This window comes from Cotesia glomerata, linkage group LG6, assembly GCF_020080835.1.
Source record: "Cotesia glomerata isolate CgM1 linkage group LG6, MPM_Cglom_v2.3, whole genome shotgun sequence".
NCBI classification, from domain to species: domain Eukaryota; kingdom Metazoa; phylum Arthropoda; class Insecta; order Hymenoptera; family Braconidae; genus Cotesia; species Cotesia glomerata.
The window spans coordinates 18244487-18270615 of record NC_058163.1 but is presented as its reverse complement, the minus strand read 5'-3'; the positions used below and the strand labels follow the sequence as shown (position 1 = coordinate 18270615).

At 30.3% G+C, this 26129-nt stretch overlaps 1 protein-coding gene across 1 annotated transcript; it reads left to right on the top strand.

Annotated features, from left to right (window-relative positions):
• Positions 1–998: 998 nt before the first annotated feature.
• LOC123268043 lies at positions 999–26129 on the top strand. Its single transcript, XM_044732923.1, has 9 exons — positions 999–1143; positions 1207–1406; positions 23056–23160; positions 23223–23390; positions 23471–23719; positions 23807–23958; positions 24075–24230; positions 24400–24704; positions 25641–26129. Exons 1-9 carry the CDS (start codon positions 1032–1034, stop codon positions 25910–25912), a joined length of 1719 nt encoding a protein of 572 aa, XP_044588858.1. The 5' UTR covers positions 999–1031; the 3' UTR covers positions 25913–26129.

The window sequence follows — 26129 nt, the reverse complement described above, 5'->3', positions numbered from 1 at the left end:
TAACTCTGCTGTTATTTTTATTAATTTCTTGTTAATTAATTGAATACAATAAATAGTTTATAATATTTTTCACAACGTGATTTGAAGTATTGTGAGATATAGAGAGAAGTTGTCAAAGACAGTCGTAATTAAAAAGTAGGAAAAATTTTATTGAAATAAAAGCTCGCATTCATTACTATTATTATTATTATTACTATTCTCTTGATTATAAAAAATATAAAACAGAAGATAAAATCTCTTGAGAATTTATTGACGTTGAAAAATTATTGCGTCGCATAAAAACTAAATGATTATATGACTATGGTATTGACAGTTGAATTGAGTTTCATGAGAAAATACAACTAAACCGTAAAAAAGTAAAAGAAGAAAATAAAAAAGAGTTTAAAAAAGTAGACCGAGGGGTAAAATCAAACATTTAATAACAATTTCAATAATGAAATTATAAAATTAGGTCATGATAATAACGTCTATGAATTTTTAAAGAGTGTCTAGACAATAAAAAATGTATAGGTACATCTTCCAGGACCGCGGAATCAATAGTAGTTAGGTCAGATGAATTTTCTCGTAACTAAGACATGAGTAACAAGAATAACCGTTTCAGAATATCACCCCAATTAAACTCGTATTTCAATTGAGGTATCCAATCAAGCTGCTTCTCATTAGTATTTTTATATACATTTCATACACCTACACGTGCAACTATATACATTTCATCCTATATCTTTATCATCATCCATTATATCCAGTCGGATGCATCGCCTGAAGGATTTCATTGAGTTAGAGTCTGGCGATACAAATACCACATCGATTAATCTGTCTATATATTCTTATCCCTGTACTTTTTCTTCATTGTTTAAATCTCTTCAAAAGATCTCATTGTATCTATCACCCGTCTCTATCTTCTTAAAATATTCTGCAAAAACAAACGAACATCAATATTTTATCACACTATATTTTTTTAAATTATCTTAATTACTCGGCATTTTAATTAATTATTTTTACTTCATACTGACTTTGAAATTTAATTAAAAATGAATAAACAAATTTTAAGTGTACGTGGATATAGACTTCACGGGATCAAAGACTCAAGATGGAGTATCAGGGATAAAGTCTATCAGTATAAGGGAGTATTGAAATTATACGGTAAGTACTTAACCAAAAAGTTGTTTTATCAATAGATTATGATTATACTTTTTTTTTTTACAGGGAGTCAGAAAAAAATCAAAGCAACCGAAGCAACAAGACTACGCAAGAGGTTAGCTAAGGAAATAAAAACTTTGAGAGATGAAATTAAAGAGTACCGAGAAATTCTCAAAGAAGTTGAGAGTGGAGATCGGCGGCGCATGCATCAAGTGTTGCAAGCCGACAAAAATATTCAGTTGGCTTACCAAGATCGAAATCCCATTGTAGGATAAGTTTTTGTAAATTATTCTAGATTACAGTCTCGTTTATTTATGGAAAATACACTAACTATTTCGTATTTTATTTATAACAATAAATTTGAAGGGTATAGATAGGACATTTGCTCACTAATTAAAGAATTAACTTGATTTAAGAGGAAAAATCGCGTGCCTAAAGGTAAAAGGGCTTATAACAATTTGCAAAGGTGAAAGGGCGCATATTTTTTTTTTTTTATTGCCAATCGAGTAGTAGACACATTCTGAGCTTAAAATTGATAAAAAAATTATAAAGGTAAAAGGGCGTATGTCTTTAATTATACGCCTTTTTACTTTTAAGAATTCGAAATTTTGGTGGTTTAAAGGTGAAAGGGCGTATAATTTTTTTTCGACCAGTTTACAAAAGAACATAATCGTAGTTTAAAAATGTGAAAAAAAACTTTCTATGGTAGTAACGGCGTAAAACCTCAACAATACAATTTTTTCAAAGTTAAAAAAGAAAATATATCCAAAAAACGCCATTCGGCCAAACCCGAAATGGAAGGTAGATTTCACTGATTGATATTCTTGATCAAATAATGTACATAAGTCAGTTGTACTACACATTGCCTGAAAATAGTTCAATTGCAATCTTAACTTAAAAAAAAATAACTAAAAATGGTCAAAATGTCAATGTAATAAACGTCAAATTATTTATTTTAAGAAATAGTTTTTATAAAATTTGGATTCTGGATGCTTGATCATGCCAAAACAACTGTTCTGTCAACGGCACCAGTAATATTCAATAGGGCGATTAAAACGGGAAATTTCAAAATATTTCAATGTTATCGGTCATTGTGGTTTTTTTTTATTACTTAATTTTTACGTAATCTGTTTTTGATTGGTTTCATTTCTATTTGTTTATATCAAGCTTTGTATATGAGGCTGTTATTTGAGTATAACTTCACGGAAAAAAATAATCGGCAGAGGCTACTGATTGGCGATCGGTAGCAGCTACCGAAAAAAAATCGGTAGAGGCTACCGATTTTTTCGGTAGAAGTTCCCAAAAAAATCGGCAGCTGCTACCGAAAAAAAATCGGTAGCAGATACCGATTATTTTCGGTAGAGTCTACCGATTTTTTCGGTGCAGGCTACCGATTATAACACGGAGAGAATTTTATGTTAACGGTAAACATCCTTATTTTGTAGCTTCTACTATGCAAGATGGTTATTAATTTTTGCAAAGTTAAGATGATAAATGCAACTATCCGGCGATTGTAATTAGTACAATCAGTATATATTAATTCCCACAATTATGATAATACGGTTTATTATCTAGATGGTAACTTTTACCATCGGAGATAGTTAAAATCTTCATGATTGTAATCATATAAAAACTACACAGGAAGTATAAAAAACTAAACTTTTTCGATTTTAGAGTCAGAATATAATAACATTCTAATGTTTGACATAAGAGTGAGTATTGAAAAAAGTATATTTATATTATTAAGAGAATAACAAAAATTTTGTCTCCAGGATAGTCATATGATAAAATCGGGTTTTTTTTAGTGAAATTTAGTGTCATTGCAAAGGTCTTGACTTGAATTTGCGCCTTTTTAAGGTTTCATATCATTCTCATCGATAGTCAATTTATCATGATAAGTATTTAGGCTGCATTCGAAAATGCTTCATTTCTAGACACATAATTAAGAAATGACCTTTTTTCTTGTTAACTATTGACATTTTTAAAGATATAAGATCATCCCAACATTACACTCATCGAAACCTTTCATTTGAGTACCCACATCAATTTTTCATATATAGTCCGGTCAATTTAGACATTCGAAGTTACATAAAGTCCCAACAAGCTGAATTTCTGTGAAGTTGTTCAAAACATAATTATAAACAATGTCTAGAAGCTCCCCATCATTCCCCTGTAAGGAAAAAATTTAATTCAAGGTCAAAGGTCAAAAAAATGAGTTTTTCGCGATTTTCAGCAAAACGGTAAGTTTTATCATAAAAGTACCTCAGACAAAAATTGTAGATCATAAAATTATCTATAAAAAATATATCAATACCTTTTTTCTAACGAGCCACCGTTTCTGAGATATAACGATTCAAAAAGTTATAAAAGTTGTTATCGTCATAATATGCACACGTTTCCACGCCACCTATGAGGTAGTGTACTTAGCGCGTTTTTTTTTAACGTGGTTTCCCCAGTAGGCCTACTCCACGGGTCAGTTGTGATCCTGTTTAATGTAAAACTATTGCAAAATAACGGAAATTTTCAAAGATTGGGAAAGATAAAAGCGATGTAAATGAAAAAAAAGTGTTGAAGTTTATTCGTCTTATTCGTAAGTTTCAAATTCTTGTTCTTCTTCTCCTGCTTCTTCTTCATCTTTATTTTGGATGCAAGTAAATTGCGTCAATAGCGATGTATCGCATGATACTTCGTCGGAGTCAAACGAATCCTCCATTGTTTGTGATTCAATATTAGAGCACGACCGGCCTTGACAATTTGTGCATGCCAAAGAACAAGACAGTCCGACTTTTTTGCAACCACATTTAGCACTGCATCCCTTTTTGCAGTTGCAAAAAATAGTGTTCAGCAGTTTTTCCGGCGCAGGTGGAAGTAAAGTTTGAACTGGCTCTAATATATTGTTGACAAACTTCCAACCCCAGTCTGTAGGGTCTAGCTGATAACCAAGCCACACTTGAACTTGGTAATATACTCGAAAAAGATGTTGGTGAGCAGCAACTGAGGTTGGAGGAAGACAAGCTAATGGAACTTGTTTTTTATTTTTAGTATTTTTAACGAAACATGCATATCGATACTTATCTAAACAGGTAGTTTTTTTAGGAGCTTCGTACATAGAAAGAAGAAAGCGGATGCCGTTGGTAATAACTTCTTGTTGAGTTGAATTACTCTTTTTAAAAACTTCAGCACATTGAATTAAATCTTGTTTTTCAAACATTTTGAAAACTGCTGTTTTACCCCTCCTGTAAAATGCAGATGTCGTATCACAGCCAGTTATTGCGTGTAAAAATAGTACATGATCTTTACACTTTACTAAAGTAAATAAACTTTTTGATGAATATATATCTGATTGATGCTGAGCTTTTCCTGGTTTTAAGAAAAAAATAGTTTTTTCTCACCTCCGGGCGGAAAGCGTCAATTTTCCTCCCGCTGCGCTAAACGAAAATGCCGCTTTCCGCCTCCGTCGAGGAGAAAAATAGTATACACACCACGGGCAGTAAATAAGAAAGCCTCAGATCACATGTTTATTGGCCTCGGCTTCGCCTCGGACAACAATTACATGTGATCTGAGACATTTCTTATTTTACTGCCCTAGATGTGTAATATACTATTTTCAGTTGGCGTACGAGCAGTGAGTAATACAAGTAAGTCAACATCTTCACCAACAACAATAGTTGTATTTGTCCTATTGAATTGCTCTATTGCTGTTTCAATAATCAATACATCAGAATCATCTAGATGTATATACGTGGCGTACTCATGCATATTATGACGATAACAACTTTTATAACTTTTTGAATCGTTATATCTCAGAAACGGTGGCTCGTAAGAAAAAAAGTATTGATACATTTTTTATAGATAATTTTATGATGGGGAGCTTCTAGACATTGTTTATAATTATGTTTTGAACAACTTCACAGAAATTCAGCTTGTTGGGACTTTATGTAACTTCACTCTCATTTTTTGGTCTAAATTGACCGGACTAATATTTTATATATATATATATGTCGGAAAAGCATTATTAGGGGCGTTAGTACAGTCCATTGGATTCGTTTATTCAATTATTTATTAATTTAGAATAATTAAAATATACGCTAACTTGTATAAACAATACTACGATTAATTATCCAAATATAATTAATATACAAGGTAAAAGCGCTGGGGAATGAGACCGAGAACGAATCCGGGGTCAGCAGGATATATTCGATGTCTTTACTTGATCAATGCTCAACGAGAACTACTCGTCTCAGTACCCTAAGTACTTCGTCTCTCAAAAAATATTTCGACAGCCCTCATTGTCTGTCGATATCTTTAACTGTATACTTTTTACTTCTATCCTGTGACCTCGGCTACGTTTGGTGACCATTGTCACTCCGGTCTCAAGCCCATTGCCATAAACATAAAAATTATAATCGGCTTAAGTTATAAATAATTATTAAATATTCTATGCTTTACAATTTTGCTTAAAACTAACAGACAAACTAAAATATTGGGAATTTCCCTATCTCTAGGAAAACCCAGCTCGATATTATCTCCGACACGGCCAACCTGACGTTCACACGTCCTCGGGTGCATATCTAAATATTTTATTACAAGCCATGTCATATTTTTTTTTTTTTTGAAGATATAACTTTTCTTTGTTCAGAGGCTAATTAAAGTGACAAAAACTTTCGATTATCAAATCAAATAAAATTAGTTTTCTTGAGGATGCCTTTTCAAAATTTCTATGATTGTCTATTCCAGCGATAACATGCAAGCTATATTCACTACCACCCCAGGTATAGACCCTAAGCACTCACAATGGTCTGCAACTGTATACTTCATACAGCAAAACTGTGTACCCACATAGTAATCCAACTATGTATACCTCAAGCCCCCGCCACATTGTCAACCACGTATGACACATGTAGTGCAGCTTACAACATCTCTGGCCCCCGCCATCTCACCAGCTGGCCTTCGCGCCCTGACAATTTTGATAAACAAAATTGATTCAAACTACCCTGAGTTTGCAGTTGCGACTACAGACTGGCGCAGATAGTGCGGCCAACAGATTTCTTTTGTCCCCGCCACTTCACCAACTGGCCTGTCATACCCTAGCCAAATCACTCTAGATTTGCTTGTACGACCTACAGCTTGGAGTAAGTGGTGCGACCTCAAGAAGAATCTTTTCTTATCGCCACCACATCATCTACTGCCCATCATACTCTGGCCAAACCAACCTTGATTTGCCATTGTGATCTACAGCCTGGTGCAAGTGATGCGACTTTCAACAACTACCATTAGTGCCTAGTCTTTCCCCGGTGGTTTCTGACTCTGTCTCAGAGTACTTCTGAGAAACTTCATGCTCATCGCTTTCATGATCATCTAATAAATCCAATTCAATAGGAATATAGAATTCAGGCATTTTTCTTAAGTTTTCATGACAATATTTATATGTTATATTACCCGTTAAAGACTTTAAGGTATAACAATTACCGTCGAGAATTTCGATCACCACGAATGGACCTCTGAACTTCGGATCAAGCTTTGTTTGGTGTCTTTCTTCATTTTTAATTAATACAAATCTCCTACTTTAAATGGAACTATCTTTGCTTTATTCTTATCAAATCTAAACTTATCATATTTTTCATTAACTTCTATGTTATCAATCGCTTTTTGTCGTACGTCAGAGATATCAATTTCTTTATCGTCTTGATCAACTATCATACCAAAAGGTCTAACTACTCTGCCAATTAGCAATTCTAACGGACTAGCTTTAGTAACTCGATTAGTAGTAAAATTAATTGCTAATTGAATTTCGTTTACAACTGCTTGCCAAGAGTTTCCACTCGTTTCGGCTGCAGTAAACATACTTTTTAGGGTACTCATTACGCAGTCTACCTGGCCATTAGCCTGACTTGAACCCGTAGCTACAAGATGTAATTTTGAGTTTTATGAGGTGCAATACTCTTGAAATTCTTTACTTGTGAAACATCTACCTTGATCTGCAGTTATACGGGTCGGTGGGCCAAACAATGATATAGCATTTTTCAGAGACTTAATAGTATTGAAACTATCTATTTTTCGAGTATGACATAATAAAACAAATTTAGTAAATGCATCTATCAAAATAATAACGTATTCTTTTAAATCGTTTTTACCCGTTGATTTACCTGTAATATCCATGTGCACAGTATGTCAAGGGATGCTGGTCTTAGGAATAGGATGAAGCTCTGCTTGTACTTTGCCTTGAGCTTGACTTGGAAACTTTACAGGTATAACAGTTATCAATGAATTTACGAACATACTTCGTAATTCCTTCAAACTAATAATACTCGCAAACCTTGTCAAGTGTTTTCTCCCATCCTAAGTGCATAATTGACTCGTGCACATGATTTATTACCGACCACCTAAAAGCACATGGTAAACAATAAGGCAAACAATAGGTAAACACAATGTTTTACCTCGCCTTTGGATTTTTCGGTGGAGTAACCCTGACCGTACTTCATAAGTTTTAGCAAGATCGGACGCAATCTCATCATTTTCTAAATCAATTACTATCTTACTAATTTCTGGGTCACGCCGTTGCTCAACAAGAAGTCAATCATCGGAAATTTCCGTCAAATTTATACGTTTCTGAAAAATTTTATTTGAATTACTACGCAATTGTTCTGTAACAGGATTACGCGAAAAGAAATCATCGTGAGCCATTCGTTTACCTTCTCTATACACAATATCAAATTTAAAAGTCTGTAAGAAAGCCCACCAACGGTGAACCCTTGGTGTTAGGTCAGCCTTTTTCTGAGAGGCTTTTAACGAATTACAATCCGTAATTACTACGAACGGTCGACCATGCAAATAATAGCGGAAAACTTTACTCCGTTAAATACAACTAGAGTCTCTATTCATATGAATGATATCGCGACTCAGCTGAACTAGTAGCTTTGCTATAATACTCGATAACTCTATTTGAACCATTAAATTTTTGCATTAATATAACCCCATAGCCTTCAGAGCTAGCATCTGTATGCAACTCTATAGGAAAGTTCGGATTGAAGATCAATAGTACAGGCTCACTAGTCAATACAGAGATTACGTTCTGACGGATATTTTCATGTATCTCAGTCCATTCAATATTTCTTTTGCTACCTGAGGTCAGAGGGTATAAGGGTTTCGTTACCTGTGGGTTTTGAGAAACGAGTATTTCGAAAAATTAACAGAGAAAACGGATTTAATGAAAATAACAACTAATTTTTGAAGTCTGTCTAACGCTTCCTCGATAGTTGAAGCTATAATCATAATACCATCCATATACACAATGACGTATGTATACGCAAATTATCCGAGGGATCTTACAACAGCGCGTTAAAAGATAGACGGTGCGTTCTTTAAGCCAAATGACATAGTCAAATATTCATATTTTCTATCAGACGTTACGAACACCGTTTGTTCAATCGATTCTGTCTCAACAGGGACTTGGTGGAATCTGCTAGCTGTGTCTCAGCACGTGAAATATTTTACATTAGAATTTCGAGCTATCTGATCAGCAATAAGGGGTAATAAAAATTTATCGTTAATTGTATTATCATTTAATGAATGATAATCAACATATAGATGATCCAAAACATCTTTCTTTTTAACCAATAATATAGGGCTTGCAAAAGATGAACGATTGGTACTTATAAAATTTGCTTTCAATAGTTCATCTACTCTTTCTTTTACTACCTGCTTTTCCTCAATACTACACTGATAAAAAAATTAACTTGACTCAAGAGCCAAACTCTTGAACCAAGAATACCATTTTGAAGAAAATGATTTTCTTGAGTCAAGAGAATAAATTCTTGAGCTAAGAAATTATTCTTGGTCTAAGAAAATTTTCTTGAGTCAAGAATTTATTCTCTTGATTCAAGAAAATCATTTTCTTCAAAATGGAATTCTTGGTTCAAGAGTTTGGCTCTTAAGTCAAGTCAATTTTTTTATCAGTGTAAGACAATACGGTCGCCCTTGTACAGTTACATTAGGGTCAACTAAACGTATTTTAAGTACCCCAGTATTAACACAAGTACTTGGAAACCCCTGAATAAATGAATCTGTATATTCTTTTAAGATCAAAATAAGTTTCTCTTTATCATCTCTAATTACGTCAGTATCAATATCATTTAAATGTATTTTACTAATAGATTCGAGTTTATTACACGCATTAACCTGATTACTTTTAGATAAGTTAAATTATTTGAAGTTATATTTACATCAAATCCTTGCCCAAGAATTTTACGACTAATAAATATGTCACATTTTAAATAATCATGTGCAATAGTATGAAAAAGTATCTTTAACTTATGGCTTTTAATAGTTATGTCAAACAAAATTTGTATAGTACAGTTCACGCTAACATTTCCAATACCCTTCAGAATTGTTAAATTATTTTTCCTTTTTCCTGCGATTCTACCCGGGAAAAAATGATCAGGACTGATCAGACCTGTTCATATCTGATCAGGCCTGAAATTAGACCTGAGCAGACCTGTTCATATCTGATCAGGCCTGAAATTAGACCTGAGCAGGCCTGTTCATGTATGATCAGGCCTGAAATTATACCTGATCAGACCTGTTCATGCCTGTTCATGTCTGAAGCATTAAATACGCTCAGACCTGATCAGACCTGTTCATGCCTGCTCATGCCTGTTCATGTCTGAAGCATTAAATACGCTCAGACCTGTTCATGCCTGCTCATGTCTGTTCATGTCTGAAGCGTTAAATACGTTCAGATCTGATCAGACCTGTTCATGCCTGCTCATGTCTGTTCATGTCTGAAGCCTTAAATACGCTCAGACCTGATCAGACCTGTCCATGTCTGATATCTAGCCAACACTGAGAGACAATTTTATTTAATAGTAATGAAATTTTATTACTATTTAATAAAACGTTTATTTGGCTAATCCCAAATAAAAATTTATTAAATATTAATTAAATTTCCTTAAATACTAATAAAAATTTTATTAAATACTAATAAATGTTTCTTAGTATGTAATGAATATTTATCTACATGTAATATAAAGAAAATTCATTAATCAACTAACTAACAAGTATTGATCAGTAATTAATTGAATAAATAATTAAGTAAAATTGAATTTTGTCGGAACTATATTTTGAAATACAAAGTCTACAACTGTTGTTATCCGAGTGGATGTTAATTTTTATGCACTTAAATTTAAAAATTTCACAAATGAATCGATAAGAGTTAGACATTATTTAATAAAATGAAAACAGAAGCAGAAAACCAGACAATGTAGGGACGCATTTGTTAAAAATAAAGACTATGATTTCATAAATTCAATCGAATATTTATTTATTTTTATTATTTAAAATCTCTACATGTGATTCGTCATGAAGTAAACAAATAGGTTAGGTTAGGATGTCTTGTTAAAAATCTTAATAGTATTTATTAAAAGAGTTTACTGTGAAAATATCTTTGAATGTAGTAGAATTAATTGATGAATATTGATTTTTTTTGGTTGGGAGTATTTCTTTTAATGACTTAATATTCGTATTAATGACAGCAAACGAAAGCGTCGTTCGTGGTTATTTTAATAAACACATATTAGTATTTAAGAAAATTTTATTAAATACTTATGAAATTTTATTAAATACTAATATAATTTTATTTATATGAAATATAATTTTATTAATATTAACTAAATTTTTTTTCAAGTCCAAATAAACTGTTTTATTACTATTGAATAAAATTCTCTCTCAGTGTAGAACCATATGTTGATGGAGCGAAAAAAAATACATAGCCGTTCCGAATAAATCACTGTAATATATGATTAATTATTAATAATTAATAAATTAGGTATAGAACTCCGTTAACTATAAGGATAAATCATGTATAAAATTTGAATTACTTGAAGTAGCTCGAAAGATACTCTCAAGTTAAGATGAATCATTTGGTCAAGAGGTAAAGTGTCAGTCTGAAGAGCGCGAGGTGTACGGTTCGAATCCCCGTCGGCACCGATTTTTTTTTTTTTTATGGACCTGATCGAGTCAGACATGAACAGATCTGATCAGACCTGAACATGCCTGGCCAGGTCTGATCAGACCCGGTCATTTTTCATACCTGATCAGACCTGAAGACTCATGCCTGTTCATGTCTGATCAGATCTGATCATTTTTTCCCGGGTTGATATTAAATTTCAAGTTATTCGTCTATAATATATAATTTTGTCTGTAGTTTTTATATACTTAATTAGTTAACTAACAATTTTCTTCAATAAAAAGTACCGGAAATTCATTTGTTTCATTATAAATTCATTAAAACAAAAAAATTTATAAATATAATAATTGTAATTAATTTCTGTTTATTGTAAACTTTGTTTTTTTATTATTTTGAAATAATGTTAAATTCAAAAATTTTTGATGAATAATGAAGTATATTGAGTTAAATCATTGATAAGTTGAAATAATAAATTTTGTTCTCTTATTAATTAATTAATTATTTTTTTCCTCCTATTCGGCTCTCTGTAACTTCATTTCTGTTGAGTTTAGAAAAAAAATGGACATCTACAATTTTGTAGAGAATTAAATTTTCTGGAAGATAGTTAAGAGCGAAATTGAAAATAAATTTTATTCATGTAGTTATTTTAAAAATGGAAACAAAAGAAATTTTACAGTGTTATTTAAATGAGAAAGGAGACCCCCCTTGCGCCAACTCAATTTTTAAGATATTAGGCTTAAACTTTAGGAGAATTTTTTTTTATATTGAAACTTTTAAGATATCGATACTGCCATTATAATACGTCGTATCCTACATTTAGAAAATTTTATAGCAGACGGTAAAAACGATTAATTTTTAACATTGATTAAATGGGATTCGACTGACGAAAATATTTATTTAAAAATAGTTATTAAACTATTTGACCTTTAAAATTTTAATACGCCTTGCACAATATTGTTATGATTCCATTTTTCAAAAAAAGTCAATTTGTCAAATTTTGTGGGATACGACACATTAAAATGGCAGCATCGACATATGTTTAATCGAAAAAAAAGAAAAGTTATTTTGACACAGTCTACTATACATTTTGGTATTGAGAAGGATTCAGAAAAATTTACAAACTTGAATTCATATTAATTAATTTCAAGTCAACGCATAATCGGAAATGTGGAACTTTTTTGGTATTGAGAAGGATTCAAAAAGATCGAAAACTGTTAATTCATTCAAATCTTTTTCAATCCTACTCACAACCCGAAATGCAGAATTTTTTGTTATTAAAGAGGATTCAAAAAGATTAAAAATATCAATTCATTTGAATCTTTTTCAATTCTTTAGGAGTTCAGAAATTTTTATATTATTTTTAGTATTATATGAAGATTTTTTCTTTACAAATTTAATTAATTATATTAAAAAATTGATTATAATTTTCTTTTATTTTTAATTATAGTATTTTTTTTTCGAGTGTTAAAATTGTCTCTCGTTTGGCTCTTTGTAAGAGGCCCGGGGAAATTCCCGCAATTAGTTTAGGGCCCCGATACATTAAAGGCATTAGAATCCAAATATATAGAAAAAAATGGTAGTTTTGTTATATGTAAACAAACTCACTTATACTTGAAATAAGAAACACCTAAGTAATGACAAAGAACATTGACGAAAAGGATTTACCTCAAACAGAAAGATTTTAGAGTAACAATATTCAAATAAATTTTTAACAATACTCACTTAGAAAATCAAAGTTTACGTGTATTTTAAATAAGAAATCTTCTCACGCAATCTTTGAATTTTAAGATGTTTAATCAGATTTATTTTGAAAATAATCAACTCTACGGCTATGACTTATTTAACTTGATTTGTATAAAAATGAATTTCTTATTGAAAAGTATTTGTGCAATTTTGTTGTAAAACCAGTACTTTACGGGAAAAATTGAAAAAAACTGATAAATTTGAGCAAAAATCGACTCAAGAATTTTTTAGCAGTGAGACGGTTTAGAGAACATATACGGTTTAGCCATACACTTTTAAAGATTTGCCTACTATTTCACCTATGGCCGATGAAGTTACACTGAATGACGCGAAGTTATAGATGATTGAAAAATAAAAATATAAATTTACGTGTTAATTAAAGGAGAAATTTCCAAATTCATTCAGCAAGTACTTAGAATTGAAATTAATAGATAGATAGATAACTTTATTTTATGCCTAACTCTTTTAAAAATAGCTCATTTTTTGTGAGAATTTTTTTTGTATGTGTTGACAACAATATTTTGTGAATGGAGTTAGAAAAAAACAATAGTCGTCTCCAACGAAGCATTCTAATAATTATTTATACTTATCTATAATTATACATGATTATATTTGGCCATTTTTCATATATAATCACATATAACCAATTTATATAAATATTTTTTCTCGGGTAAAGATAGTAAAAGTTTTAATTATATTGAATACTTTTGAATTGTATCTGACAATTGAAAAGTATTCAAGAGATACCAGAATGAATCCCGTTCAATACTTTTGAATTCCACGTCAGAATTGAAAAGAATTCAAACGATAAAAAATTTAATCCTATTCAATACTTTTGAATTCCATTATAAGAATTAGAAAGTATTCAAATGATCGAATTTTCAATTCCATTTAATATTTTTCAAAATCTCCGTATGGATTGAAAAGAATTGAAATAATTTTCAATACTTTTCAATGAGTATTTTTAATCAGGGCCACCCTCTCCTAACAGTTTTTGGCCGTGTGTAAATTCATTGTTACAGCCAAAAACTGTTAAATTAAATGAAAAAAAATAATAAAATTGAAAGAATTGAAGCGTAAATACAGCGTTTTGTTGACTGTTATAAAGAAATTTTTATATTTTGTTGATAGATTTTAAAATTTTTTGTAAAATTTATTATTATAGCGAATAATCATAAAAATAGATATTGCAAAACTCACAATTTTGGAGCCAAAAGTGATACAAAAAATTTTCTTGGCACAGATTTGTGAAACACTGAACGATCTACTAGAATTTTCTCAAACGTTATGGCCGGAGATCAAAATTTTAAACATTAAATGGAAAAAAATCGAAATTTCAAAAAATCTATATTTTTTAACGTAAATAAAAACGAGAGGGTTGACGTTAAAGACTGGACTCTAAAAGCTTTTTTTACAGAATTTAATACTGAAGAAGGATCAGTAATGGTTTTTCCGAAAAATAATGTTCTGCATAGTTTGCAGGAGAAATGAAGGTTAAAAAATCATTTTTCCATGTTAAATCAATGGTAAATCTTCAAATTCGGTGATGGAGTTCTTCAAGTTGATATTAAGGGCTCAAATTTTTACAGAATTTTTTTTATAGCATATATAACAAGAATTTCACATGCAATCGAAAAAAAAAAAATTATCGACTTTTTTTGGAACACCCTAATATCCGGAGGCACTGTAGTGCCTCAAGCCAAGTACACGTTCAACAACATATGTAATAATATGTGTGAACGTGTAGGCGTGAGGCTACAGTGCCTCTATTCTCAAGTCAGATGTCAGCATAACCTCACCATATTTTTAACTCGATTTATTTTACTACGTTCGTATCAACACTTTACACTCGCTTCAAATAGTTTAATTATTAGTTCTTTCTATAAAACACCAAAAACTATATTGTTTTTTTCATTATTTAGCGTTATCCTAATTTATAAAATTTTCGCTCTCCCGTTTTTCGATCCTACGAGAGATTTTACTAATTTCGGTCGAATTTTTTATTTCGAAGTTGGTACAGTTTAATTTTCTGTGGATAGTATACTACTGTGTAGTATCACAGTTAGTCCGTTTCCGTTTGGCGTCTGAGATCTTCTCCGGATAGTTACTCTGCTCCAGATTTTTAAGTTGGTACAATTCAATTTTTTGAGGATAGTAACTACTTTATAGTATCAGAGTTATTCCATTTCGATTGGAAGTTTGACAAAATAGGCGGTTAATTCAAATTTGAATTTATTAAAAATTTTATTGCGGGTATTTGTAAAATAATTAAATGCAATTTTATCCACAGATTCGGTAGAATCTGGCGCCAAGTTCCGTTCAAATCCGTTGTAAACGGAGCGCCAGACTACTGAGTGTGTTTACCGTAAGCAGAACGGTATTTCGAGGTTGCAAAATTTTATTTAATTCTACGGTACTTTTTGTTCCTAAATTTTATATTATAATAGTAATTCATACTTTATTTTACTGATATTAGTTCATTATATTCAATTATGACAATTAATCTACTTGAAATTATTAAATTTTATCAACGTAAACTATAGCAAGCTCAAAAATTTCGATCCTGACTTTTTTTCGATGTATAAAAAGTGACATGCCACAGACTAAATAATTTGAGAATGCATGGTAATCCTTCAATAGATGGGGAACTACAGTTAAAAAAATACATTTCACAGCTTGCATCTATACCCGCCAGGGTGCGCTAAAATTATTTTTACATAAACTGTAGCTTCAAGGGGATAGTTTGCTATAAAAAATGCAGCCAACGCGAGATTTAAGTTGGTACCAATTGTAAATTTTTATTATAATTACAAAAAATACTAAAATCTGAACAAAAACAGTTTCACTGTAAAAAATCGTTAAGTCCACGTTCATAAGACTATTAAGAAAAAAAATTTTTTTTTTTTCCTTACAAAAAGATATAAAATAAAAAAATAAAAAAATCCAAGTAACCGATATGATTGTATAAGATTTTCGGAAATTAAAAAAAATTTTGTTGTAAATTTAAAAATTAAAAAAAAATTTTGGAACGTACTTGGTGTGCGTCATTGTGTATTTCAATTTTATTAAAATCCTAGTAAATAGATTTTACGAATTTCATTAAAAGTAAAATATTTTGCAACCACGCACACTAAATACGTTCTAAAATTTTTTTTTTAATTTTTAAATTTACAACAAAATTTTTTTTAATTTCCGAAAATCTTATACAATCATATCGGTTACTTGATTTTAATTTTTTATTTTATATCTTTTGTAAAGAAAAAAAAATTTCTTTTTCTTAATAGTCTTATAAACGTGGACTTGGCACGATTTTTACAGTGAAACTGTTCTATATATTCAGATATATATTAAGATGATCCTCTCCACATTCCTTTCTCAATCCTTTCCTACCAATATCCTGTTACGTGAATGTGGAACGCTTCACGTAATAATTACCGTAACTCCTATTCTTTCCCGCATCACAGCATTATTTATATTTGTAAAAATGCTTGCCGTAAGATGGACGGTGTGGCTTAATGTATATAGAATAAGCGAAAGGAAATTTAGTATAGACCGGATAGCTCAAATGGTAGAGTAGCCGACATGTCTTCGGAAGGTTCTGGGTTCGAATCCCAGTCCGAGCTATCTAATAATTTTTTTCTCGCATACTCTATAAACTCACAAATATAAATAATGCTGTGAAGCGGGAAAGAATAGGAGTTACGGTAATTATTACGTGAAGCGTTCCACATTTACGTAACAGGATATTGGTAGGAAAGGATTGAGAAAGGAATGTGGAGAGGATAATCTTAATGTGAGTTTATAGAATATGCGAGAAAAAATTATTAGATAGCTCGGACTGGGATTCGAACCCAGAACCTTCCGAAGACATGTCGGCTACTCTACCATTTGAGCTATCCGCTCTATACTAAATTTCCATTCGCTTATTCTATATACATTAAGCCACACCGTCCATCTTACGGCCAGCATTTTTACAAATATAAATAATGCTGTGAAGCGGGAAAGAATAGGAGTTACTATATATATATATATATATATTAGACTGATTCAAAAAAATCGACTATTTTTTTTTTTCTTAAATATATCGAAAATGTTGTTGGAAATGGTGAAAAAAAAATCCTGTGAAAGTTACAGCCCTTAATATTAATATTAAGATGTCCCGCATGGTAAATTTCAATGTCCTGTATGATTAACATGGGAAAGCTTGTTCTTTTGAGTTTAGAATTTTATAACTCTTTAATCGTTAATCAAAAAAGCTAGACTAAATCATTTTCTTGTGTAAAATTGAACGCTCTACAAAAAAGCTATCTTAGAATTTTTCGATAAACCAACGCGTTTTGAAGTTATTCAACTTTAAAATATAATTTATAATATTTTCTCATTTTTTTTCCAATTTTTTGACGAAACTATCAAGTTTATCAAAAAATTTTGTCAAATTTTACAAATTTTTTCTATTTTATATTTCTTTTGATTTAACAGATCCTTTTATTTAACTGTCAAATTTCTCATACTATCGTATCTTAATTTTTCAATGAATTCAAATTATTTTTATTTTTTTTTTTCTTAACCTTGTGACATTAGAGTAGTTTTATTACAATTCGGAAATTTTTTCCTATATTCACTGATAACAAGTAATAAGTATTGCAATTGTTCTTCATTTTTTGTAAAACACTTATTGTAATGTTCGATCAACGCTACCCCACGTTCCGCTACATCGTTAACCACAGTAAATTTATCAAAAAACTTCACACATTCATTATAACTTTCATCAAGAGGCCAAAAATTCACATCTCTTTCCATAAAATCATACGGTAAATCAAACGCTGTAAAAATGAACATAGAATCTTTTAATACAAAATCACTCATATCTTTCTGCAAAAATCCTTCAATGTCTTCTTGTCTCATCTCCAATTTTTTGGCTTTCGTATTAAAACCATCTCGATTCTTCAAATTAACAATAATTTGTTCTTTCACTTCATTTTTTACACATCCATCAAATAAAGATATAACGGCTAATTTTTCAGATAAATACCATAGGTGATTCTTCATTTTTTCAGTAGTTGCAGTTGATATTTCCAAATTTACTGCTTTGTATCGAATTAATTTCTGCATGAAAATTAAATCATGTTGTGCAGCCAAAGTCGCTGAAGTCGAAGTAAACCACGCTGTTATATAATTTGTGATGATAAACTTGCATATTTCTCGGAGGCTATTTATCTCATAAGTTGTGAGTTTGAATTCTTCCCGAAAAATGAATATTTTTAAACAATATATTGCTTTGGACATCCAACGAGCATGACTCATAGCTCCTGGACTTTTGAACGAAAAATTTTCTTTTGGAACAACTCCTAAGAAAACTGATGACAGCTCCAAAAATTCTCTGTAGTCACTCCTTGGATGATATTTCTGCAAAGAAGTTAAAATTCAAAATATTGATTCATAAACTATTATTTTCCATTCGTCGAAAAGAAAAGAAATAATGAATGAATTTGAACCAAAATACAAATAATTTTTGAACCGATAAAGTTGATAAGCTTTATTTCTTCTCAACGATTTTTTAAGATATGCAACAAAACTTAATCACTTAACACAGATCTTACCTGCAAATATTCTCCAATGAATCCTAAAATTTCATCAGTGATGTCTGACAAAGCTTGATCAACAGCGGTATCTTCTATACCCGCTTTGAATTTTGATTTATCAATTTTGTTCCAAAAACCTTTGAATCGATTGAAGATTGGCACGTTCGGGCCTGTTTGTTTAGGCCAATATACTTCAAAAACGCTTTTTAAAATAATTTCAAACATGTGGTGACGACATGGTAACCAAATAAGTTCCCGACCTAAAGCTTTCTCTAATTCAACACCTGCGCCGTGATAAATACCTAAAAAATAAAATTCAAGTGAGATATTGGAATAATGCAAATTGTATTTTAAACTTGTTGTTGCTCACAAAAACTTAAGAAACAAAAAAAATTTTCAGTTTTATGTTAATGATCTTAAAGTATTTTAAGCGAAATTGTGTAAATCTTACAAATTTATTTCAACGTCATGAGAAAAATTTTGTAATGTTACCTGTGTTAGTAACTGCAGTATCAAAGCACACTGCTTTAACATATCGACTAACACCCCACTGATCTAGAATCGAATGTACAGCTCTTGCTTGTTCTATTCCAGTCCCAGAATTTATTTTTGGAACTCCTAATAATTGTTCTTCACCAGATGATGATAAATTAATAGGCAGCCTATCAACGGTATCAGACCCAACTATATCACTTAAAAGTTTCCCGTCCCAATGAACAACGTAATTATCATCCAATTTCAATTGTTCCTTTAGTTCTCTAGCTATAGCTTCTCTTAGAGATATACGTGCTCGTCGAATAGTACTGTAGCTTAAATTAACATCATTAAGATCATATCCAACAATCTTTGAAGTTGCAGCTATGATATAAGTAGCATTTCTACTGCTTACATTTCCGCGATCTAATGCAGCAACAAGTTCAGGTGTCATTATAGACATTTTTGAAGTCACTTTTGGCAGAGATAATTCATCTTCGAAATTTGAAACATGACTTATCGTTGATTGTGATATTGTTAGTGTACTTTGGCTTGAACTAATGTTACTATCTTGGCTTGGAGTGATGGTACTATTGTCAACCAGTTCATCTGAATCTGTAAATTATTAAAACATCGTACTTTTAAAAATGTTCATAGCTCGATATATTCTTGAAAGCTCATGAAGTAAAAAAACATAAAAATCGCAAAGCTTTTTTCCCGTGATTTTTTTTATACTGCTTTTTGACCGCAGCATCCAAAAACTTTTAACCAAACTTTACTGAAAATCACACTTTTTGCAAAAATTAATGAAGTAAAAATAATATAAAGATTTTGTGTGCTTGCTTGTCTACTTAATGCGAAAAGTAAAAAATCTCCATATTTTACAATTCTTTTTCTATCATTTTAAAGTCAATAAATTAATCAATCAGCAACTAACATGAAATATTTGTGAAAAACTTGAATTAATACATACTTTCTTCATCTACCTCCATCAGTTCTTCATATGTTAGAGGTTTTTGTGGAAAATTATCAATAAATCCACGCTGATCTGATGATCTCTGGGCTAGCAAAAATTCATTTTCCTCTTTACTTAAGGTTTTGGCTGCTTTCGTGTGAGCAATATCAAATAACTCCTTCAACTTATTCTTAAAAACAGTTTCATTTTTGATTAGCGTGAATGATTGTCTCCGTTTATAACTACGCTGCAAACTTTGCCACTTTTTGAACATTCTCAATAACTTATTGATGACATTTAAAGTCTCATAAGTAAGAATTTGAGCCTTTTTCCATTGTTCTTGAACCTCGGTCACAGTAAATAAAGCACTTTGTTTAACACCACACTTTTGTACTTTATGATTATAGAAAAATAAAGCTAAAACGTCCTTAAAAGTTGGAAGTTTACGTCCAACAATACCAGTTATTGGAAAACCAACTAAATAAATTTCTTTATCCATTTTTTATAATCGATTTTGTCCATTTAAAAAAGGACTCAGTTACGAAATAATTCAAAGAAGAATAAATATCGTTCATCAAATAATTGGACAAATAACCCATAAAAAAGGAATTCTAGGATATGAATTAATTGCAAAAAAATGAATTTAAAATACAAGCCAAAAATATTCACGAAAAACAATGATAAACTATAGCAACAATCAAAGTCCGAATTTGGAGGTTAGAACACCGCGTCACTCACAGTTATCAATTGAACAATGGGTTATTATTACCCAAATCAAAAAAGTTCCGTTAAAGCGTCGAGTCGCGGAATAATGAGCGTTGTAGTGCGAGGTGGTCAGATACTAAGGGAGAGGGCGTCCTTGAAGCTTTTTTGATGGTATGAATAGTAGTGTGGTTAATTAAGAACAAATAGTACAACCGATGTCTTCTCTGTTTCGCGCTTCGATGATTTTAACTGTGAAACTAGCTTCGATAAATAAAAAAATTAAATCAGTACATTTTTATTAAAGTAATAAAATTAATTGCATGAATTTGAAATATATAATATTATGAACTTATAAAATCAATTAAATAATAGATGAAAATAATTTTTAATTGAAAATAAAATTAATTTGAATTTATTGAAAAATTAAGATACGACAGTATTAGAAATTTGACAGTTAAATAAAAGGATCTGTTAAACCAAAAAAAATATAGAATACAAAAAATTTGTAAAATTTGACAAAATTTTTTGATAAACTTGATAGTTTCGTCAAAAAATTGGAAAAAAATGAGAAAATATTATAAATTATATTTTAAAGTTGAATAACTTCAAAACGCGTTGGTTTATCGAAAAATTCTAGGATAGCTTTTTTGTAGAACGTTCAATTTTACATAAGAAAATGATTTAGTCTAGCTTTTTTGATAAACGATTAAAGAGTTATAAAATTCTAAACTCAAAAAAACAAGCTTTTCCATGTTAATCATACGGGACATTGAAATTTACCATGCGGGACATCTTAATATTAATATTAAGGGCTGTAACTTTCACAGGATTTTTTTTCATCATTTCCAACAATATTTTCGATATATTTAAGAAAAAAAAAATAGTCGATTTTTTTTAATCAGTCTAATATATATATTCACAAATAAAATAATTTAAAAAATAATTTTTTGGGACTTGGATGATATTTTTCGGTTAGTTTCTAAACAGAATCTATACCGATTTTTTCGATTGCGGCTACCAAAAGGTATTTAATTTAATAAAAATTTATAATAAAAAAATACCTAATAAAGACTCCTCATTTTTAATATTTTTTATTTAAGTAAGTGTTATTTGTACCTCAAAGTTCCTTTTTTTTATTCATTAATAAGTGAGAATTTAACTTCTCGTTAAGAAGATAAGAAATTTTCAAAAATTGGTAATCGGTAGCCTGCACCGAAAAAATCGGCAACTGCTACCGATTTTTTTCGGTAGCAGCTACCGATTGTTTTTTTCCGTGTTGTCTTGTGAAACTATTATTTAACATTTGGTACAAAAAATACAATTTTTTTTTATGCGCTCTTTTACCTTTAAGTAGTACTTTTCTTAAAGGTGAAAGGGTGTATGTCTTGAGATGCGCCCTTTCAGCTTTAGGATACCAACTTTTTTTTTTCACAAATGATTACGTTTCAGACAATTTCAAACCGAATGGCAAAAAAAATTTTTTTTATACACCCTTTCAGCACAAATCCCTATTAACCCTTAGCTATAAGTCCTTTTACCTTTAAGCACGCGAAATCTTGAACCAAAAATTCAATTTTCGAACACAAATTTCAAATTTCGCCAAAACTTTCGGTCTAATCAATTTGTGTTTAATAATAAATCATAGGATTCGAAAAACTGCGTCGAATGCTATCAACCGCGTGAAAATCGGTTTATTCATTCAAAAGTAATTGCAGTTTGAAAATTTAAAGAATAGTGTTTTATTAAACCTCTATCAGACTTTTTAGCTCAAAGAGCTCAAAATAGCACATAGATTATATTTTTGAGCTCGAAGTGTTCAAAAATTTCATAAGTACAATTTTAAGTGCTTAGGTATGGAATTAGCGGGAAGTTGCAGAGATGGCCTTTAGGGTCAACCGTTTTCCTAATTTTTTATATTGTTTTTATTAATGTAACATTTTGATAGATTTTTTATGTAAATTTTGTATTCAAAAATTCTTACGCTGAACAAAAATAAAACTGTTTAAATATTTCATTTTATACAAGATTAATTGGATTAACGAATTGATCAATAACAAAAATTTTTTTTTGTTTGTTAAAAATAGGTCATTTGCAAAGTATTAAGATTTTATTTTATTGGTAAAAATATTTGTGTTAAACGAACAAAATTGAATTAAATACTTACATTGATTTCCGTATTTCTTTTCAAAAAAATATTTTTAATTTTTTCTACCAAAAATAAGCGAAACTGTACCTAGTCAATACTAAATTTTTGAATTTGAAATATTAATTCAAATATTACTCCTAAGAAAAAATATTAAAAAAAAAAATTGTGTGAATTTAAAAAAAGTAGTGCAAGGTTTCATAAAATTTAAAAAAATTTTTAAGAATTTTCACTTTAGCCTTATATAATTTCATACAAAGTGATAAAATTAAAAGAAATTTGAAATAAATATTTTTTCTCATGTATCAATAGTATAATTTAAAAAAATTTTAATCAACTTGAAATGTAGGTCGTCTATGAAGCACTCAATCAGGACTGTAGTTTACGAAGGGAACAATTAGACGAGTGCTATTACCTGAAAAAAATTAAGATGAAAGAGTTCTTTGACCTGAAGGTATAAAATACCATTAATTAATAATAATCATAATAACATGATAATCAATAATTTTTACTTAGCTAGAATGCACGATTTTAATGAATAAATACGACGAGCAAAACCAATTAAGAGATCCTGATCCTCATCAACAAAAACTAGCGTCACTTTATCAAAAATATGTCGCTAATAGAAACGCTGCTGAATCGATTCGTAACACTTATTTAGCGATGATTAAAATATTGAAAAAGGTTCAATCAAACGGAATATGGATAAGTTAAGTGATATTAATGAATTGATAAGTTGAGATAAGAAGAATTTATTTTATTAGGACACAGTTTACTTCAATGCAATAATAAACGCTTTGAAAGAAGATAAAATGGAACAATGCAAGGTACTACTTCGTGCTATATTTATGGGTCAGTTAGCAGCGGAGGAATTGGATGACACTCGAGAGAAATATAAAAAGATGGCTCGGGATGTTTGGAAAAATATGAAGGAAAGAGAGAGAACATTAAATATTCTACGTAGCCGGGTTGAGAACCTTTGGGCTGATATCCGAGAGCTTGTTCGAGTTGAGGTTCGTATATTGAATTTTATTACAATAATGTTACATTATATTGTTATCATTCATAGTAGTAATATTCATTTTAATTTAATATGATAGAGTGATCCAATATTAGAAGTGATGGATAGACAGCCAGCAGATAATGATCATGATGATGATGGATTGGAGCGACATATTAAACTGTTGGAGGAAACTTTTGATAAAGTTAAGGAAACTTTGATGGCACGATCTTATGAAGAATTATTTGATAGGTGATTTTGTTTTTATTAATCTTTATATTTTTTTTTCTTGATAATTAAATGCGATGATAATGAATGAATGAATGAATGAATGTTTGTATTAACGTTAGGATTAATTGATTTTTCAGATTTGAAGAACAAGCGAGGCAGAAAAAACATTTACTGAAAAAGTTAGAAGATAATCTTGAAGTACGTGAGTCATTGATAAATAAAAGAAATTGTGCTACTTTGATTCTGGCTGACTTGAATAATTCATTGATTTCAACTAGTGGAGAATATGATAAGCAAGTATTTTATTGTGTATTTTATTTTCATGATTATAAGTTGGAAATAATTTATATCGAATATAAAAAAATTTCTCAAAGAATTTTAATAAATATTATTAAACTTTACCCGATTATTTTCAGAACAAAATCAAACTGACTCTATGATTGAATGTATTTTTTATTTTAGATACAAAGCTGACAAAAAAGAAATTTTAGAAGAAATAAAAATAGCAAAAAAACGCGAAGATGATTTTATAAAATCAGAAAAATCACGTGAAGAATTATTAATAAATATAAAATGCGCATTACAAAATATACTTGCAATGATGGTTTTTATCCGACCCGGTTGGGGAGGAGTTAAAAAATCACCACGTGAAAAAAAACGTGACAGGCGAAAAACGTCTGAATCAAGCGACGGTAAAGCTTCTCGAAAATCTAAAGCCCAATTTATTGAACAAGTGGAATATCATTTAGAAAAATTCGATCCCGATGGTAACAACATACTAAGGGGGCGTCCATTAATTACGTGAGGTGTTCTAGGGGGGGAGTGGATCATGCTAAATCTTACCAAATCTCACTTAGGGGGAAGGGGGGGATCTTAACAAATATCACGTAATTTTTTCTCTAGCAGAAAACAGTGTAAAATTGCGTGAAAAAGTATTTCTATAATAAAATATGGCCAAATTTGACACAATAGTGTTTGTCGTATTCGTCTGAACCCTGCAGAGCAGCAAAGTAGCGCTTGATTGTTTAATTTGATTATTGATCGATAGGATTCACTACTTTTTTAGGTATAGATTTCTTTAGAAATCTATCGGTGGTAGCCGGTCTCATGTCGTAATTTTAATACAATTTTGTCATAATATGTTTAATTATCTTCAATTTAAACTATTGTTCGTCGACTTTTAATACTTTTTTCAATTTATTTCGTAGTTGAGAAAATTCAAAAAAAAATCAATAATAAATTAAATTTTAGCTTTTATCATCAAATGACTTTTATATGTAAAAAATCCTATTTTTTAGGTAGATGTCTTTAAATATCTATTTGCTGTAGTCAGTCTCATATCGTTATTTGCAAAAATATAATAAAAAATAAATTTTAGGACATTACGGCCTTTTAATAACGTGTTTTTTTCAATATTCAAACAAGAAATCTACCTATCCATGTCGGGTGTAGCCGAATGGCACTTTTTTCTCAATAATCCAACCCGTTTACAGCCAAAACATAAATTTTGAATAATCTCGCGTGAGATTAGGGGAGGGGGAGGGAGTTGAGGAAAATCTTACGAAATCTTATCAAGGGGGGAGGGGGGGGGTTAAAAAATTCTCAAAAATGTCTCACGTAATTTATGGACGCCCCTAATTAACATAATTTTTTTTCAATGAAAGCATTAAAACAATATTAATATTAATATCCTTACTTTAAAGTGTTAACGCTACTCAATCAAGTAACAAAAAAAGCAAACATGCTTTTCGGATTATCGAACTTTGAAATGACACCAGAAGAAAAAGAGAAAGCGAAAAATTTATACCAAAGTTACGTCGCTGAAAAAAGATCAAAAATTTACTACGAAAATGATGTAGTAGAACGAAAAGAAATTACAGTTGAGCACGAAATCATTGATTTGTCAGTAATATCAAGATCTGACATAAAAAATCAGAGCAAAAATTTAATTGAAATGTGTACGAGGCTCGATTAAATAAATTATTAAAAAATTTAATGAATTTTTTCTATACACCCCACCACATGGAAGTGACGCAATTTCCTGATCTTAAAATACCTCTATCGCAACCATATTACCTTTATTAGGGTAATATGAGTACACGTACATCAAGAAAAAAAACTCTAAGTAACACGCTTTATATTTTGTGAAAAAAAAAAAAAAAAATATTTTATTTGGCTATAAGTATTAAGAA

Coding starts and splice junctions, on each gene's coding strand:
- LOC123268043 (XM_044732923.1), top strand. CDS start 1,032: ATGAATAAACAAATTTTAAGTGTACGTGGATATAGACTTCACGGGATC. Junction 1,144..1,206: donor GGGAGTATTGAAATTATACG/GTAAGTACTTAA, acceptor TTTTTTTTACAG/GGAGTCAGAAAAAAATCAAA. Junction 23,391..23,470: donor TGATTAAAATATTGAAAAAG/GTTCAATCAAAC, acceptor TTATTTTATTAG/GACACAGTTTACTTCAATGC.